Raw genomic sequence first — 18,360 nt, forward strand, 5'->3', positions numbered from 1 at the left:
TTATATGGCCACATTTTTAAGCCTGCCTGCTAACAAATCTCAGAAACGCTCCTTTTGCCTACAGTATGGATGGATGGACTTTGAAAGCTTAATGGGAATTGATGTCATGTATTGATTACCATTTAACACACACTTCCCTAATCTCGTATCATTGTTGAAGGAAAAATTCTTTCTTGTAGAACAAATGTCTCTTATCAGAAGGTCCAAGTTTGTTGTTGTTGTTGTTGTTGTTTTTTTTTTTTTTTGATATCCTAAGTGGTCAATTAATTCATATAGCAACTAAATACCTAGTGGGATGGGGACATATGCTCTGTTGAAGGATTATACCAAGGCATATTTCCATGAAGCTGATTTTGTGCTGCCAGATGGAAATCCCTGGCTTCTAGCTCTGACACATGTGAGTGGTTTCAGGGGGGCAAGGGACTGATCCTAAGTAAGCTTCTGGGACTGCCATAGAAGGAAGAGTCAAGACCAGAGCAGTTTCAAACTTAACATGAATTTGATGCTTCTACCTTAGTTGAACATAATGATCTGCTCTGTAAACAGGTGGTAAAGGTGAGATATGGATATCCTGAGGCACTGAGAATACTTGAAAGGGTCCCAGAACTAACCTACCATCCTTCAGGGAATAGAAACAGGTTTTAGTTAATTGCTATAATGTCAAGAAACACACTCTTCCTAGTTTTCTATGAAATCTCATTACAAAGAACATAGAAATATATTGCTTTCTGATTTATTATAAACAAGTCAGCTTAGAGACATCTGCTTACTCTGGACCTGTGAGATAAAGACAGTAATTACACCTGCCATCCTGGACCTTGTTGATTGGTTGGAGAGAGTGACAAAACTTTTCCTATATACACTAAACAGATTTATGGATCATTGCTACAACCACTTATAGTGGCTTTAGTAGAAGGCAGTGGCAATATATGAAATGGACTAATTTCCCAGTTTAAATCAACTCCTTTTTTTTCTTGCTGGTGCAACTAAAATTTTGAGTTCTTAATAATGGCAGTGTGGTTTGCATAGCTTTACTAATTTTTGCTAGTGAATAACTTGCTCTTTCCTCAATAAGAATTGGCATTTGGGGTGCAGAGGGAATAAATCTATTCAAAAATGAAAACAATTATAAAGTACCTTGAAAACAACATTATCATCATATATACACTTGAAATAACTATAATACATTTCAATAGAAAACCAAGTCTAAAACGGAATATATAATTTCTCCCAGTCCATCACCTGTCAAAGTCTTACAGTTAATTATCTAACTCGTGTGAACCATTGAGACAAAAAAAATTGCTTTTATAAAAGCCAGAAAGAAGAGGTATTATTTAGTTCAATTCTCTAATTATTCAAGTAAGAGGACAAAAGCCTAAAGAAATTAAGTGATTTGCCCAATGACAAATACTTACTTCATAACAGGGTTAAGATTCAAAGGTGGGAGTTCAAATTCAGTGCTCTCAACGTGTCACCTGGTATGTGTCCCGTGAGTCTTAGTTCTAATGAACAATGGATCCGATAACAGAACAATGTCTAAGACACTGTCCTTTGATTAAATTTCCACTTTCATACAATCTTCACTTAAATGTACTGCGAATTTATCTTTGTGAAACTAAAATAAAAATCAGCAGGCTGAATTAATGGCAAAGCACTTACTCTGAAAAATTCTTTTGTTGAACCAGAATCCAGGGTCCCATACGCAATTTCAGTTTGTTTGGCTAAGTCTTCAGCACTCTCTATGGGAGACACCATCCTCTCCACAGTCAGGAAAGCAGCAAGGTTTGCGGTGTAGGAAGAAATTATGATGAGGGTGAAGAACCACCAAACCCCTCCAACAATGCGCCCAGAAAGTGATCTACAAAACAAAACAAAAACAAGTCCAGACCCAGAGGGCCAAGATCTCAGTTTTCAGCCATCACCATCTTTAGTTATAGAAAGAAGGGTTCTTTCATTATAAGTGATAAAGGAGGGAAGTTGATGATACAATGGAATCAAAACATCAGAAAAAACTCACGTGTTAAAAACAGCATGTCATGATGGCATATGATGATGGCACGTGTAAACACTCTTTAGGCTTCTCCAGGTTTTCTGCATTTTGAATCTCAAACGTCTTCCCAAACAGTCATATGCTAACAGCTTGGTTGCTAGTCTGTCTGTTGTGCTATTGAATCTTTTAAGAGGTGGTGTTTAGGTGGAGAAAGCTAGGTCACAGGACATGGTGCCCTTGAATCGTCTCCTGGGACCTAAGTCCTTCTGCTTTCCCTTAATTCTTGGCCACCAGGAAGTGAATAGGTCTCAGCAGCAACACACTCCTGTCATAATGCATTGCCTCACAAGATGCTCAAAGCCATGGGCCAAGTACTTAGGGGCTAAACATTTTGAGATTGCGAGCCAAAGTAAACTTTTTCCTCTTTGCAGTCGGTATTTTTGTCTCAGTTAATCAAAACTACCCTAGATTTAGAATCAAACTGCTTAAATCACATAAAACACCTTTCTTTTACCACTTCTCATTTATAATTTCACATGGTGCATTTGCTTTCCGTGACGTTTTCTGGGCAGACATATAAAAGAATAAACACTATGCTCTACCCAAGATCAATTAAATCAATGCTTGGACGGGAACACCTAGATAGCTGGACTTTCTATTTGTATTCAATTTAGGGAACAAGTGACATAAAGTAATATCACGTAAGATACAGGCTCCCAAATCTTTTTACAGTTAAAGAGAAATGGGAAGACAGTGGCAAATTTGCAGTGTTAGTTTGGGTTCTATAAATTAATGTAGGCATGGCTGTTTTGTAGAGTAGGTCACCCATGAGGCATACTACCAATTGGTAATGCTTCTTCTCATCTTCATGTGAATGAACACTTAGTGAGAGTCAAGAAGGTAAAATTCTGTTTACAAATAGAATCTTAGCCACTGGGGACAGGCCTAAGTGAGGTAGGGAATTCCCTTCATCACACAGTTTGAGAGGTACCAAAAAGCTGCTTTTCTCAGCGTTCCTTCTCAAATCCTAAGACAAAGAAACCCATCCTCCTGTCCTGCTATAGATTTCTTTTTCTTTTTTCTTCCTGTTTCTTCCCTTCCTCCTTCCTTCCCTGTTTTCTTGTTTGTTTGTTTTTTTTCTGATACGCAGTGTCTCTCTATAACATTCTTGACTGTCCTGAATCTCACTCTGTAGACCAGGTTAGCTTTGAACTCAGTGAGCTGCCTGCCTCTGTCTCCTAACTACTGGGGTTAATGTCATACACCTACACCAACACCACCTGGCTTATGCTATATACTTCTTACTGTTGAAACTACCCTCCATGTGGTCTTCAGAAGCCTTGATCAGATCATCACAAGTTGCTCTAACAGTAGTCAATTAGTAGGAAAATGGTGTGTGTGTTTTGATAACAAGAATTATTTTTCTTCAATGTTTTAATCCAATTATTAGGGAATGTAGCCAAAGATGGATACATTTTAAAATGGAAAAATTTGTCAATATTACTGTTCATTGACATTATGAAGGGGTGGTTCTTCCTAAAATGTAGATTCAGGATATCTGCATGCCCAAGAGTATTTGATTCCTAGGCATCATAGATGATTCTATTGTAAGTGATGAATGGGCCAAATTGAGAAAAGAAGAAGCATTGTTCTTCACCAGAGATTCTTATCATTGTCCATATATCAATAGTATCTGCTTGAGTCAATACACAACAACAAAACAAAGCCCACAAAGGACAGGAAAGAAAAAACAAACCAAACCAAAATCCTTGTCTAGAGTCTTCCCTAGACAAGTTTGACCAGACTTATGGGAATTGGGACTAAGCTACAGCATCTTATAAAAGTTTTAGTGTACAATCAGACTTGTAAGTTATGTCCCTCCATCACAAGTGCTACTCATGGAGAAGGACTGTGGGAAGTGAGAGACCAATGGATGCACCATGGTTTTTCATGGCTTGTGATTAGAGTTAGGAGTCACTTCCTTTGCAGTATTGCTGAAGGTGGGTGTGGTCTACAGAAATTATAATCTACTTTGTTGGCTTTATAGAATATTGTCACATCATTCTTAGTATAGTTTGGCTGTGGAACAAAGCTCCATCCTTGTTAGGCTATGTTCTTCCACACCCAGAAAAGCTCACAGAAAGCGCTCCCACACTCTGCTAGAAAGTAAAGAATAAGCGTAGGAGCCTGGTACATCTCCAGGCTCTGTGGGAAGAGGGCAGTTCTTAGCTGAGAACTGACAAATCAAGGTCTTTTCTGCGTGTACTATGATTTTTACTGCTTTGAAGCAAATTTAAATTCCTCTGTCCCAAGATAACCTCCCTTATTTAGCATGTGGAAAATTCAGCTGTTTGTGGCAATATAATCTGAGAGTTCTGTCAAGTATTTTGATAAAGGAAGAATACTATTTATTGGTCAATTATTTAAGATATCTCCTTGGTTATCTTTAAGCCTGAAGTTTCTGTTGGTCTCTAGATACCTAAAGCACAGTCAAATATAATCACTTTGGCTTTTTAGATGTGAAAACCTGCTTTGTAACAGATTTTTCTAGCTAATAGTTATATCCTTACAATTGCATCTTGGAAATTTTCTCTTTTAATCAGGAGAGAAAAACACATCTGTATAATTCACAAAAGAATGTGTCACTCTTCCCAATGCTAAAAGCATATGGCATACTTCAATTAGGAATTTAGACATTAGATATTTTTTCATGCTTGATATTCAAAAATTAAAATATTATTGATTTATCTTATTCTGAAAATAACCATATTACACAGAATATTAATACTTCAAAATGACATCTATAGCAGTAGGGTAGTAAAATACAACAAAACAAGCTGTCACTAACTGAACATTTCCTTTGTGGCAAGCTGTTCACATACCAACTTTTTCCATCTTTCATCTCTGTTGTCCAGGACTGTACTACATATAGGCAAGCCAAGACATTTTATAGATAAATAGGCACAGAGAGGAGGAGCAGAAGATAAAACATCCATGTGTTCACATGAGGAAAGAGACTCCCAGGACTGATGATATGGATCATCAGGTAAAGGGACCTGATAACTGAACTACTATCACTGGGACCCACATGGTGAAAGGAATAGAAATGGCTCCTATAAGTTATCCTCTGACATCCACATACACGCTATTGAATATTCTCTCTCTCTGTCTCTCTCTGTTTGTCTCTGTCTGTCTGTCTCTCTTTCCCTCTCTTACCCATGGATAAAATAAAAAATACACAAATAAATTAAACAGAGAAGAAATACCCAAATACGTTGTAGTCTAAAATTAACCAAGCTTTGGATAAGAAAATTCAGAATGATGTGAAAATTATACATTTTAAGTTGAGAAATATAGTTGCAGTAAAACTAAACATGCCTGTATATTGTTATTTGTTGTTCATTTGCACTGCACCTGTAAAAGTCATCCTGATGTGGAATGATGGGTTTTGCTGAGACAAGAGAGAAGCTTAAGTTTGGAGTAATTCCAGAATTAGAGTTTGGTATGGAAAGGGGTATATTATGTTGTGAATACTAATGGCAGTTTATGCATTGCCTGCTTGAAATGTGGAGGAAAATACAGTAATTTATGGAAATTACATTGTGCCATTTTATTGAGGCTAATGGACTGTGGCTATGTCTGTCTGATTTTAAATCAGGCCTGCACATCATAATCTGGTTATTTTGGCCACCTTAATAATGACTCAGATCATCATGTGGTTGATCAGAGTGACTCAGCTGAGATTGGTTGTTGACATGACTAAAAATAAACCTAAGTGCAAAATGGTCACTTTTGTGTCCTCTTGTCTACTGGTTATTGACTTTGGTAATTATGTGGTTAATTTCATGGCATACAGTCAGCTCTCTGCATCCTCATGTTCCACATCAACACATTCAGTCTGCTGCAGATTGAAACTATTTGGGAAAACCCCCTTACAATACCCCAAATAATAGTTGAACAACTATTTTCTTAGCATTTACATTGTTTTATGTGTAATGAGCCATCTAGAGATGTACATGTGAAAATGTACACATATTTTATGCAAAATGCCATTCCATTTTATATAAGGGACTTGAGCATCTGCTGGTTTGGTGTCTGACAGGAGTCTTGGAACTAATCCATTGAAGTGCAAGGAATGTTGGTGTGAACTGGCATGGAAAATTTGAGAGAATCTCCATATAGAAATGATATGGTAGCTTTATAAACCTAAGCAAATAGTTCAGGGCTATCAGTGTAGAGTGCAAAAGACTGCATTTGATATTGTTGCATCAAGCCAGTAGAAGATTTGACAAAGGATTTGGTGGAGTTTCTGTCACAATCTTCCATGTTTCCAGCATGCATACTTAAATCTTTTTACTGAAGAAAAATGTAGTGGAACCCACAGGGAAGAAGCTCCCCAAGCATTCTTGTATTTCCCATTTTCTCATTAGTGAAACTACAACCACTTAAGCCTACATTTCACATGGAGCTATATAAAAAGTGACTGATGGGTCAACCCCATCACATTTTATAAAGGATCTATTAAAATACGACAAGAATTTATAGTTGAATTAGAAAGACCTATCATTTCCCAGTACCTTTCTTTCCATTAATGCAGCTGCAAAATGCTTAACATTCATTTCAAGTAGTTTTGTTGCACAAGACAGATTTCAAGGTTAGCATAATGAAATGGCTGTAAAATGCTGCACACTTATGTTTTTAAAAACACAGAATAGTGTGCCTGTCATACTTTTCACAGAAAGTAAGAGCTATGAATTTAATGAAAATAAATTGGTAACAAAAGAAAAAACACACATATAAAAACATTGCCAAATACATATATCAAACAATAGACAATGCTCTTCTTAACTGTAATAATAAATATCTGGAGTCCTTACATTAATAATAAAATATATCTTATGACATCTGAGATGGCAATAAAAGTGAGCCATGGACCATAACCTTTATCCTGTAAGTAAATTTACAATCTGCACTAGCATAGCTTTATGAGATGACGAAGCTAAGGGGTAGCTAAAACCTTTGCCTTTGTCTAAAGTCTTTATCGTTCCTCCCTTCTGCTTCTAAAGAATTCATCTCAATCCTCCATTCAACTCTGGGACTATGATGGAGTCTTTTAAAAATGTGCAGAATCATTCTTTGTTTCTTACAGTCTTCCCTGATGGAAATAAGTAACCATGTCCCAAAGACTGGCAACTATAGCTTTCAGCTGAAGTCATGAAATAGTTGTCATAAAAATCTTACCTTTACATTATTAATATATCACCGCATCATTACCACAGTGAAGTGAATTTGTGGTAGGATGAAGAGAGTGGTCTACATCACAAAAGGAAAGGATATCACTTCAAAGGCAGCTCAAATCCCTCACATGTTAGCTTATTCTACACATGCCTGTTCTTTTAAAGGAGGATCTGTGTGTGTAGGACCCATGTCTAACTGGGACAGAGTCTCTGCCTACTTCTTTAGAGGACTTTCTATCTTGAAAACTTAATAAAAAATACATTTGAAGTAGTTTTTACCCAGCAGTGAGGTCCAAGATTGCCTATTCTTTGCCTTAAGTTTTCCTTTTGGTAATTCTCCCAACCCTCATGTCTTCTACTTGGCTGGCCCTCACTTGTCCTTGCAGCTTCACAGAAAGTCAGCAGGGGGAGCATTTGTCTGAACTTGGACTCTAGATGGCACAAGTGGCTCTATCAAAGTTTCAGAGAAGAAAAAAACTTTCAGATTTTAAAATGCAATAACCTCTTGTCAACGTGAGTGACGTATTATGGAATAGTGCACTCAAAGCACTTTCAAGAAATGTAATCCTTAAAAGCACTCAGTGGGATCAAGAAGGAATGTCGCTGCTTATCTCTCAAGAGACTCTTGCACTTTCCTATGGACCAGCATTTCAGATGGATTCCTGAGTCGTGGTAGGAATTCCGACCAAAGCAATATTAACGGTTTATATACTAGACTAGGATGATTAGAAGAATTCAATTTCATGATAACAATAGCTAACATTTATTGAGCTTATAGGCCAGGAACTTGCTTTGCATTGTATTTGACTTGCTTTGCATTTTATTGATGTGGTTTAGCTAGGCTTAGTAATTTGCCCCAGGTTACACAACTGCTGAGCAGACTGGAAATGCAGTGAAGCTAACTTTAGCACCACCTGCTTAACCACACTGCTCTCTCTATCTGACTACCCATACTGGCTGACCCTAGCACACGTTCAGGATGAAGAGGGTTAAACTGAATGTGTTCATTTTTTTCCTCTGGATTCTCCTCCCCTCCATAAATCAGCTGATGTATGAATATAGCCTTGGCTTATTACATTGATTACCTTTTCTAATGTTGACTCAGCCTACAGCTTCATGTAGAACAAAGTAATTCACTCTGAACAATTAGAGCAGTTCAAATATCAAACCTAATATTGATGCAGAATCTCGAAGCTTCTAGGTAACTGTCAATAACTGTGTTTGATGGCAATGGAATGATGCCAGCACTTTTCCTCATAATGCCTTATTGCTGATTTTGCAGCCTTATACTCTGAGTGAGCACATACCCAGCAGTATTATGAGTGCTCACTGCCTACTTTCATTAACAACAAGTGCTGCATTTCTTTAGGGACAGAAATGAAAAAACAGCTCTTGTGCCTAAGCGTGAAGGGGGTGAGGAAACCAATGGTGCCCCTTCAGTTTGGCAGTATGAAGTAGTGGAAGCAATTGTACTGCTGCCTCGTAAATCTTGGTGAAGTTAGGTTCCCTTGTGTCAGTTCTCCAAGAATGACTGTAGTCTATGATATGAACAGAGCAGCACAAAGTAGAAAGATAAGGGTTTGGGTATCAGAGCTAGGTTTGTGTTCTGGCTATCATTGTCAGTGTGACTAGGCAAATGAGTTAACCTATGCCACTTTCTTCAACTCAAAAGTAAACATGATGCTGACACTGGGGCAAAGGCTTAAAGATTAGGATCCAGGTGAGACTGTAGATAATGTGTCCGTACACAGTGGGAGTCCAGGGAAAGTTGTTGTATTTTCCCCAGGAAATGGCAGCAGTTAGATAGAAATTTCTCTGACATTTCCTCCTGTTCTAATGCTTGTTAATTCTATTTTCAAATTCAATTTCAAGGATAATTTCTTGAATTACTCAATTTTGATGACAGTAACAGTGTATAGTCTATGCTCACATTCTTGGCTTTCTGGAGCATTTGTACTCTGAGTGTGTTCAGTAAGCAACATATAATGCTGATGCTTGCAGTAAAGGCAACTACACATCTCACAGTGCAGCTATACTATTGTTAGGGCTTTCTAAATCTGCTAATAGAGAAATATGTTGTAGTGGGCTAGGCTGATACACAGTTGGTCACAAATATATAGCCAATAGAGCTCTCAAGACAAAGAGAAGCATTTTTCTTTTTTACAGGTATGTAATATGTATGCTAAGAAGCATAACATTTGAATAAAGGATTTAAAGATAAAACTTCTTTTGTAGGGCACAAAGGATAGTAGCAGAGACATGATCACTTATAGGTTAGAAAATATAGAGTTCATGGAGATAGTGATTTCTCACTTAAAAGCACAATAAAAATATATTTGTTATGCCAGACAAGTGCTCTATAGGCCTCTTAGTGAGTTGAACCATGACCAGCTTGAAAAACAATTAAACAGGATAGAAAAATCTTGGCATGCATGCTGTCTGGTATAAGTTTCCTTATATACATTTATGTATAGTGATTCAAGATGGAATAATGATTTCTTACTGTGGGTCATGGTAGGAAAGTTTGAAACCATTGAACTATATGATGACATCTTGAGCAACATAATAAAATCTGTACCTTGGAAAGAAAAGGTATTTGCTATATTTCAGGATCACAGAAAAGCCATAGCTTAAATTCTGCCACCAGAAATGAAAGCAAAAACCAAAATGGGTCTAACTTGTCACTTTCAGTATCAACTTTAGTTTTTCCTTAATGAAGTAATATGCATAAATACTTGTAAAAAATGGCTTTTGAAGAGACATGTTTGAGTATGCATCATAATAGGCAGCTTTCTAGTGGGAATATAAGGAATGTAGTTTTGAAATCTGACTTACAGAAACCAAGAAACTCTCTAGCCTTAATGACTCTTCAGCATTGTCTCAGCACGGAATACCAGCCATGTTAGAAATCTTTCAATTACAGACTCATCCAGAGAACAGAGTCTCTTGGAGTGACTATTTCACAAACCCCAAAAAGAAACTAGGAAATCAAATGAACTCCCTGATGATATCACAAAATGACACATTCTGAACACAAAAGGAACAGGAAATGAAATAATTTGAAGAACCCAACCAAGCAGATTGAGGGTGGCAGTTTTTTTTTTTTTAATAGAAAAAGGGGAGGTAGTTTGGTTGCATGAGGCTTGAAAACCCCACACAGTCAATTCTAAAAAGCTGCCAAAGATGGCTCTGCAGTCAGTAATGCTGCAAAGCTTTATTGTAAATGTTTAGTGCCCTCAATGACTAATTTCATGAAAATATGCTGTAAAAATGGTATGACCTTTCTGAATCCTTATGTTCTCTCTGTCTCTGTCTCTGTCTGTCTGTCTGTCTGTCTGTCTATCTGTCTGTCTGTCTCTGTCACTGTCTCTGTCTCTGTCTCTGTCTGTCTGTCTGTCTGTCTGTCTGTCTGTCTGTCTGTTTGTCTCTCTCTCTCTCTCTCTGTGTGTGTGTGTGTGTGTATACATGCACACATGTAGTAGTGTATATGGAGAATAGAGGAAGAAAGACTTTGGGTGTGATCCTCAGGAACACTGTCTACCCTCCTCATGGTTGCAAAGGAAATGCCATATTGCTTGGGTTGTCTTCACAGCCCCAAGTCCTTAATTTCGAAAGAAAATCCCTGTATATTTACAGTATTGACTCAAGTCAGTACTTGGATTAATGTTTAATTTGGCCAAAGTTGCAGTGTTCTGTTTAATAACTTTTAGTGTGTGTATGTTTGTTATGTGTGTGGTGGGTTGTGAGTGTATGGTGTATGTATGTGGTGCATGTATGAGAATGTATGAGTCTGCAAAGAAGCAGAGGCTAGAACAAACATTGATGGCTTCCTTTATCATTCTGTATGTTATTGACTTGAGATGGGAGTCTCTCTGAATTTGAAGGAAAGCCTATGCTGGTTGGCCAGTGGGCTCTCAAGATTTGCTTGTCTCCACCTCACAGTGCTGAGGTTACAGGTAGGCACAGTCATGCTTGGCTAAATTTTTATGTGGATGCTAGATAACTAATAAATGTTCTTACCTACTGAGCCATTTCCATGATCCCTCAAAATTGTTGATAATTATAAATACACTATATTTACTTATAATACTGTATGCATATGAATTCACTACTTTTTGTGATTAGGTGAGTTAATCTGTTTTGTTGATGAGGCCCAGGACCTTCACCTTCAACATTTCTTCTGGTCCTGGAGATTGAACCCAGGATCTTGCATATGTTGGGCAAGCACACTACTACTGAGCTGCATCTCAAGCCATGTTCAATAGCTTTGCTGAGTTTGCATCTCATACAAGTTACCAGTATAAGCGTCAATATTCATGAGGATTATATTTGCTCAGTGGTTTAAGTAAATTTAGAGTTCTGCAACCATCATCAAAATCCATTTTGGGAAAGTTTTCATATTACCCCTGTCAGCTCCCTCATGTCCATTTGTAGTTAATCCAGGAGGGTTTAGGACAAGGACGAGACATGTAAGGCATATGGCCCACATGTAAATATAAGTGGGTGTCAAAATCTCACTCATCGGAACAAACAATATTTAGTGGTATATTTCTTTTAAAATAAACAGAAAAATCTACAATGAACAAGAGATAAAAGAATTAGATAAAAATTATTTCTACCTCTTGTACTTGTTCTGCTTAGGCAAAATAGCTCTGGTCCTACCTGTGTTATCTTTTTTCTTATCCTTTCAAACTTTGCCCATTACTAATATTCCCCTTTCTCTATGGATTTGTCTATCTGGGACAAATAGAATTATCTATAATGATATATTAAACAAATAGAGTTGAGTGGTATGTAGCATTTTGTGTTTGAATTATTTCGCTTTGATGTTATGTATTTATTCAAGCGTCCTCTATACTGTTAGTATACACCAACAATCTGTTCTTTTAATTGAATATCCATTGAATGGATATGCCACGATTCTTTATCCACTTACCAATTGAATGCTTACTCTGCTTTTATACTTTGTCCATTACAACTAAAGCTATGATGGCCATTCATATACTTTCTTTTGGGGGTACAAATGACAGTACAACTCTTGTGTCACATTTTAACTCTGTGCCTAACTTTATAAGGAATGGCCAGACTATTTTGAAAGATGACAATACCACTAAAGTTTATACTGATTTTCTGCTGTTTTCTTTGAGAAGTTTCATAGTTTTAGGTGAGAAACATGAGTAGATTCTTTCATAGTTCTAGGTCGTCTGAGGGCAAAATGAGAAAGGCGGTGCTAATAGGGGAAGGTGGGAGGATTTTAAAGAAATGCTCTCTTGTCTTTGTGTTTTGTCTACACTCAGTCCCTTGGCAAATGAGAAAATGTCTCAGCTCAGTTAATGAGAAAGCTTTCATCAGAATATTATATGGCCATTAACTTTATCCAGAATTTGTGTATTTATGAACATAGTAGCAAACCTTAGGCATTCAAGACATCACCAGCAACACACTCACCTCATTGACATAAGCAAACAAAATGGCTTGATGATAATTTGTCAGTGGATGGAATACTAAATGAAAGAACTCTGAAGTTGATGCAGGTGAATACCAGATGGATATGAGTGGAGTATGACCACAAAATACAAGCAGGTATTCTGTATTACACGCAAACAAACCTTGGAGAAATATCACATCCTTGCTGCATAAAAGCACCCAAGGAAAACCAAAGACTGTTAAATATTCCAAATTCGTTTGGAGGATCAGGAGGGCTTTGTGGGTCACGAGGTTCTTCATTGTTGTCTTCCAAGTGCCACTCATAAGGGCTAAATCTGCTGACTAGGAAGAGAACTACACTGACGCCAATGTAAGCGAAGACAATGCACATCCAGATTTCATAAGCTAAAGGATCCAGGAATGAAAATACGCCTGGTTTTGATTTCTGAGGCTTCTTTATCATGATGGAGATTCCCAGGCTCATAAATGGCTTTGAAAAATCTATGACTTCTTCACGGACCAATGTTATAGTAAGTGGAGCAACAGCTATATCAGCTCTCTGAAAAACAAAGACATAGAACTTTTACAGACAGCATTTCCTTCATCATTTGTCAATAAATGCCTTTGGTGAAAATATAATATATTCAATCACTATAATCAGCTGATTTGTCAGTGCTAAGATTAGAGAAACAGGGGCATTCAGTGGCTTCTAAATTGCTTTAATTTGTTGGTCAAATAAGGAAAAGGCCTGGTCTTTTGTTCTCTGACCCATATTGGCTTAGGGAAACTAATTTCATTTTCTCCTGATTTCTTTTTGCTATCTCACACCTCAACTTTTACTTCCTTATGACATATCTATTTTTTGTTTTATTGTTTTAATATTCATAGTCTTATGTCTGTCTTTCTCATTTGACTGGAATTTTTTTGTATATCATGCACAAAAAACTGCATTTTAAATAACTATTTTCTTTCTTTTACTTTGTAGTATTTGGTATAAATCTGTTAAAAGATATATTATTTGAAGACAGAGACCCACTATTTGGTTTTGTATTTATCATTGCAGTAGGTTCTAAATTAAGAAGGTATATGCTTTAAATAGTTGTTTATTGTTGAATGTAACATGTGAAAAATGCAGTATTTCTGCATGAGAGATACAAGGATAAAACAGCTATTAGAATATATATCAATTTATCAAGTAAACTATATTTTCTGGTGAAAAATATAATCACAACATTAGCACATGTCATATTGATATATAAATGTTAGCAGTGCACTGAATAATTAACTCATGAAAAGGTATGACTCCTTTTAATATTAATCTCAGGAAAACAAGGCATTAAAGATTTATGCATTTATTTTTTTTTATAATTGTTCCTTTTGAATGCTAGTAGGTTTTGTGTGGAAACAGGATTCAAAATGTTCATGTAGAAAAATGTATATGACTAGGGGAATAAGTATGGTATATTAGATTTTCAGTAAATTACCAAGTATGATCAGTTTGTTCTGTGATAAATATAGGTATGCTTCAATATACTTAATTGTGGAGAGAGATGGAGGAAGAATGTTGAAGTTTGAACTAAACTGTGTTTACCACAAAATGAAATTTATTTTGGTGAATTGAATAGGTCAAGTCAAACCAGCTGAGACGTACTCCTTATTTAAGGGGAAATTCAGAAGATAAGCAGTTCCTCACATTTATTGAGTGCTTACTCTGTATAAGATACTGTGCCGAGCACTTTATTCATATTATTTTGCTTCATTTTCCTAGCAACCTTGAGGTTGACACAGTTACCATTCTCTCTTCAAATAATGTATGTTTTAACAAAGCAGTAAGTACAACTTATACTGAATACTACAAGGGAAAGAGGCTGAGATTAGAGCTCTGGTACTGAGATTGGGATCCAGTCTCTTAAACAGCAACCTGTCTTCAATTGACACTTGCATATGAGTACTATGTACTATAGTACTTTGATTTGCAATGCAATTATTCTGAGTTATCCATGCTTCTGTAAATGCTCCCTCACCCATGCTACTGTAAGTAACCCCAATAAAATCATTGCGTGGCCAAGATGGATGTTGGTGGAATTGTTGCTTTGGCCTGTCATTGATGCTGTACTGGGGGTGAGTAGCTATTTGTTCATGTCTTTCCCAGGGAAACTCATACAACACCTAGTCAATTTAAATCATAATCAGTCCTGTTTATCAAAAAACACTCCTCCCACTTTTTGATCCTTCTAGCATCTTACCCATATTGCACCTCCACACATCACTGTCAATGCTGTTGAAACTTGAACTTCATTATCTCTGAATTAAAGCAGTACTTCCATTTCAAGGTCTAATTTGTAGTCCCTCTGACTTATTGAAATTATTTCTTGAACTGCAGACTTGCCTGCCAGACTCAAACACCTCTTGTCAGACATCAACTGCTCATGCCAAATCATTGGTCTTTTGTATGATAGATATACTCCTTCATTTGGCTCTCTGACACTAAAGATGACAGGCTTTCTTCCTACCTTTATGAATATTCTTTACCTGTTTTTGTACTTCTAGAAGTGCCTTTTAGGAGATAACCACTGAAGGTTTGTAGAATAAGACAGAACATTTCATTTTTTTCTTTTTTTCAACACTATCATCTATGGCTTCAACTCTCTTCATATTGCAGTTAATGCCTTAATCTTCAGTTCCACACTGAAGATGAGATGGGAGCCAGTGACAAACTTTACCTATTTTATCCTTTGGCTGAGGGCTACACCTGGTCATAGGAACAAAGGGTGCTGATAAGAATGGAATCGGCCAGAAAGCCAGTGGGGTTTTTGGCAAAGAAAGTTTGAATCAGCTAGAGCTTTCTCATGCCAAGAGAATTCATACATAAAGGCACCTCCTCTCACTGCCAACATATCTCTGTCTTCTGCTTGAAGGGTAAAAATATGCGTCTAATATCATTTCCCATTTGATCGCATTTGAATTTAATTACTTAATTTAACATTTTTTTCCATCTTGTAAGTCTTGATCCTTCTAAGAGAAATTGCTATTTTTTTCTTGTCTTTGAGGTAAGTGGGTATTTGGACTGAATTTAAGGGAGCTATGTTCTTTTCAAGTTGCTACATTATGGAAGATTGAGGCATTTGATCCACCTTTAAATGTAAAACCGTACCCTAATTTATACATGGGAGGGTTTGGTGGAAGGAAAGAGAGGGAGCAATGTAATTATATTATAATCTTAAAAAGAAAAAAAGAAAGAGTGAACTGCTGAATTACAAATAAAAAACAAAACAATAGTACCCGTAAAAACCCTCAAAAAAAACCCTCACAAAGCAAAACTAACTCAGTAACTGCAACACCCACCACATGGTATAAGCACCACTGAAAACTAACAGGAGGTGACTAGATGGAGGAGGCATGACGTTTTATTGTCTAGTTCTTAGGAACATTTAGTGAGAGAACAGATTCCCAAAGGAGGCCATTCTGAGTTTAAAGTACTTTTGAATCACACACGCACGCATGCACACAAACCCAGCAGGGCAAATCTGTTCCACTCAGGTACTTGCCTCTTTCCCTTAGCCTAGCATTTCTAATGTTCTGAATTTGTTCTTTCTGGGCAATCTTTTCTTTCCATTTTTCCTCTTATGACACTGCATGTTACTGTGCAGTCCAGGTTAACCTCGAACAGGTTAACCTTGAACTTACTTCACAGCTCAGGCTGGCCTCAAATTTGTGGTCATCCTCCTGCCTCAGTCTTGCAAGTGCTGGGATCTCAGGAGCTTTTTCAACGTAGAACTTTTTTTTTTTTAAATGTACTGCTCCAATGGAAGATGGTGCTAAATCTGAGCTCCATTAAATCTCACTGATGATGTGGGCTGGCTCCAAAACATGAATTTACTATGCACCCTTAAGGACCCTTAATAAAGACTCACAGTTTGAAAAAGACAAAGGGGTAGCTGCAAATAGTTAGAAGAAGGCTCAACCAATAGAAGGCAAGAGAGCAGCTGATTGAGCCCTAGTGACAGTAATGTGTGGGAAGGTGGGACAATTCTTACTTTTTCTATCTCTTATATCCTTGGTGAGAGACAAGTCAGCTCAGAGCCAGTTTTGGTGAAGTCCTTGCCCTCTCCTGCCACTATCCCTTCCTCCATATTATAAAACATATCTACGATGGTGGGTTATTTCAGAGCTCATGACATACCTGTGACAATGCCTGTGAAACAATCAGCTTGATTATCAATGGGAACATGGAGAGGCAGATTGCTACAAAGTATCCAACAATCCTTAGCTTTCCTGCGACTGCCATGGTATACTGACAAGAGGGCTACATTAAAGGAGAATTAAAGATTTAATAGGCCAATGGTGATGAAAACCTAAAAAAAGGGCAAGCACCCAAATGAAATCCCTCTTTCAAAATATTTCACCTATGGATGTAACACGCTTGGATCAAACTCACTTCCCCTGAAATTCCTCCCGTGATATTTGTTCTTAATGCAAGTCAGCTGTGACTGGAGGCAAGCATGAAGAATTATGGCTAGGACTACGAAGCAGATGTCTGACTTAATAATCAAGTGTCTCTCTTCTGGTGTCCTGAACCACTCCAGCAGCCTTTTGTCATCAAGCCTGTGTTGGTAACAGCAGCAGGAAAGTCACTTTTAAAACCCTAGGTGGGTAAGTGCTTGGTATGAGGGTGCTCCAGGTGACAGACAAAAACCAGCAAATGGTAAGAGCTCAGGGTGGGATTGTACTAGTGCTTTAACTTGCGTTTTGACTACTTAAAGGATTTTAATCAAGCAGCTTAAGAATGGCTCTGTGGGCTCAGTAAACACACTAAATTAGGTTTGATTTTTTCCCCCACTTAACCAGCGGCAAACCCAAGCAAGTGTGTGTTTGGAGGGATTTAGCTTGAGGGGATTTATATTCCTTTTCATAGGTGGGCGGCCAAAGTTGTAAATTTCATAAAACCTAAACCTCAACAGACTCCTATGCACAGGGACCACGCACTTAAGAACCTGACAAGTTTTAAGTGGAGATGACATTTAGTTTAACTGTAATTTTACAAATTGTTTGAGCTGGAAGGCTTGTTACATTTTAAAGTATTTTCATCTGATTAGCTGATATAAAATTCATAACCCATTTGGAGATTATGTTTTAGCAGGAGCTTGTCAGCCACCATTTCAAAGCACTTTCTGATAGTAAGGGGAGAAGGAAGAAAGAAGGAGATGTACTAGGCAGACGATAAGGGAAGAGAACAGAGATCTGCTTTCTGCTCCCTGCATCAGGCATAAAGCTATAGTGGCCTTCATCACACATTTCCTCCAGAAAATTTAAATGTGTTAGAAGAAAGGAGTGGAGCAGAATTAAGCTGGACAATGGGAATATAATTGCTGTGTGTTGGGGGGTAGGGATTAAACTGCTTTATTGGCTGTACTCTATGAGATCTTTGTTGTCTGCCATTGTTAAGATCTGGAGAAAGGGATGAAGCCCATTTAAATCAGTGCAACAACAAGCAGGCTCACAACAGGATCTCCTCATTTCTTTATCCAGAACAGATGTCCCAGTATGGGTCTATTGATTTGGACTCCTTGTCCTTGGGGAGCTGAGTGATTTAAAGACCCAGTTGAAGATAAACGGGCATCCTGGGAGTTGGATGGAGGCCCTGTGATGCTAAATTTGGTTGGAAATATTTCCCCACCCCTCTGCTCAGAATAGCAGACTTTCATG

General features: G+C 37.5%; 1 protein-coding gene across 8 annotated transcripts in view; it reads right to left on the reverse strand.

Moving 5' to 3' along the window:
- GRIA3 (glutamate ionotropic receptor AMPA type subunit 3) overlaps positions 1-18,360 on the reverse strand; it is a 277,428-nt gene that overhangs the window by 49,921 nt on the left and 209,147 nt on the right. For all 8 annotated transcript variants that reach the window (XR_014780756.1, XM_084790517.1, XM_084790521.1 and 5 more), the window contains 2 exons: positions 12,837-13,213; positions 1,660-1,858 (listed from right to left, as the gene is read on the reverse strand). Coding sequence is in view for 7 of the 8 variants with exons in the window: in XM_084790517.1 (XP_084646643.1) it covers positions 1,660-1,858; positions 12,837-13,213 (576 nt within the window). In the remaining variant the exon portion in view is untranslated. The remainder of the gene's footprint in view (positions 1-1,659; positions 1,859-12,836; positions 13,214-18,360) is intronic.

The sequence above is a fragment of the Acomys minous genome (genome assembly GCF_964271855.1).
Source record: "Acomys minous genome assembly, chromosome: 7".
Lineage (NCBI taxonomy): Eukaryota > Metazoa > Chordata > Mammalia > Rodentia > Muridae > Acomys > Acomys minous.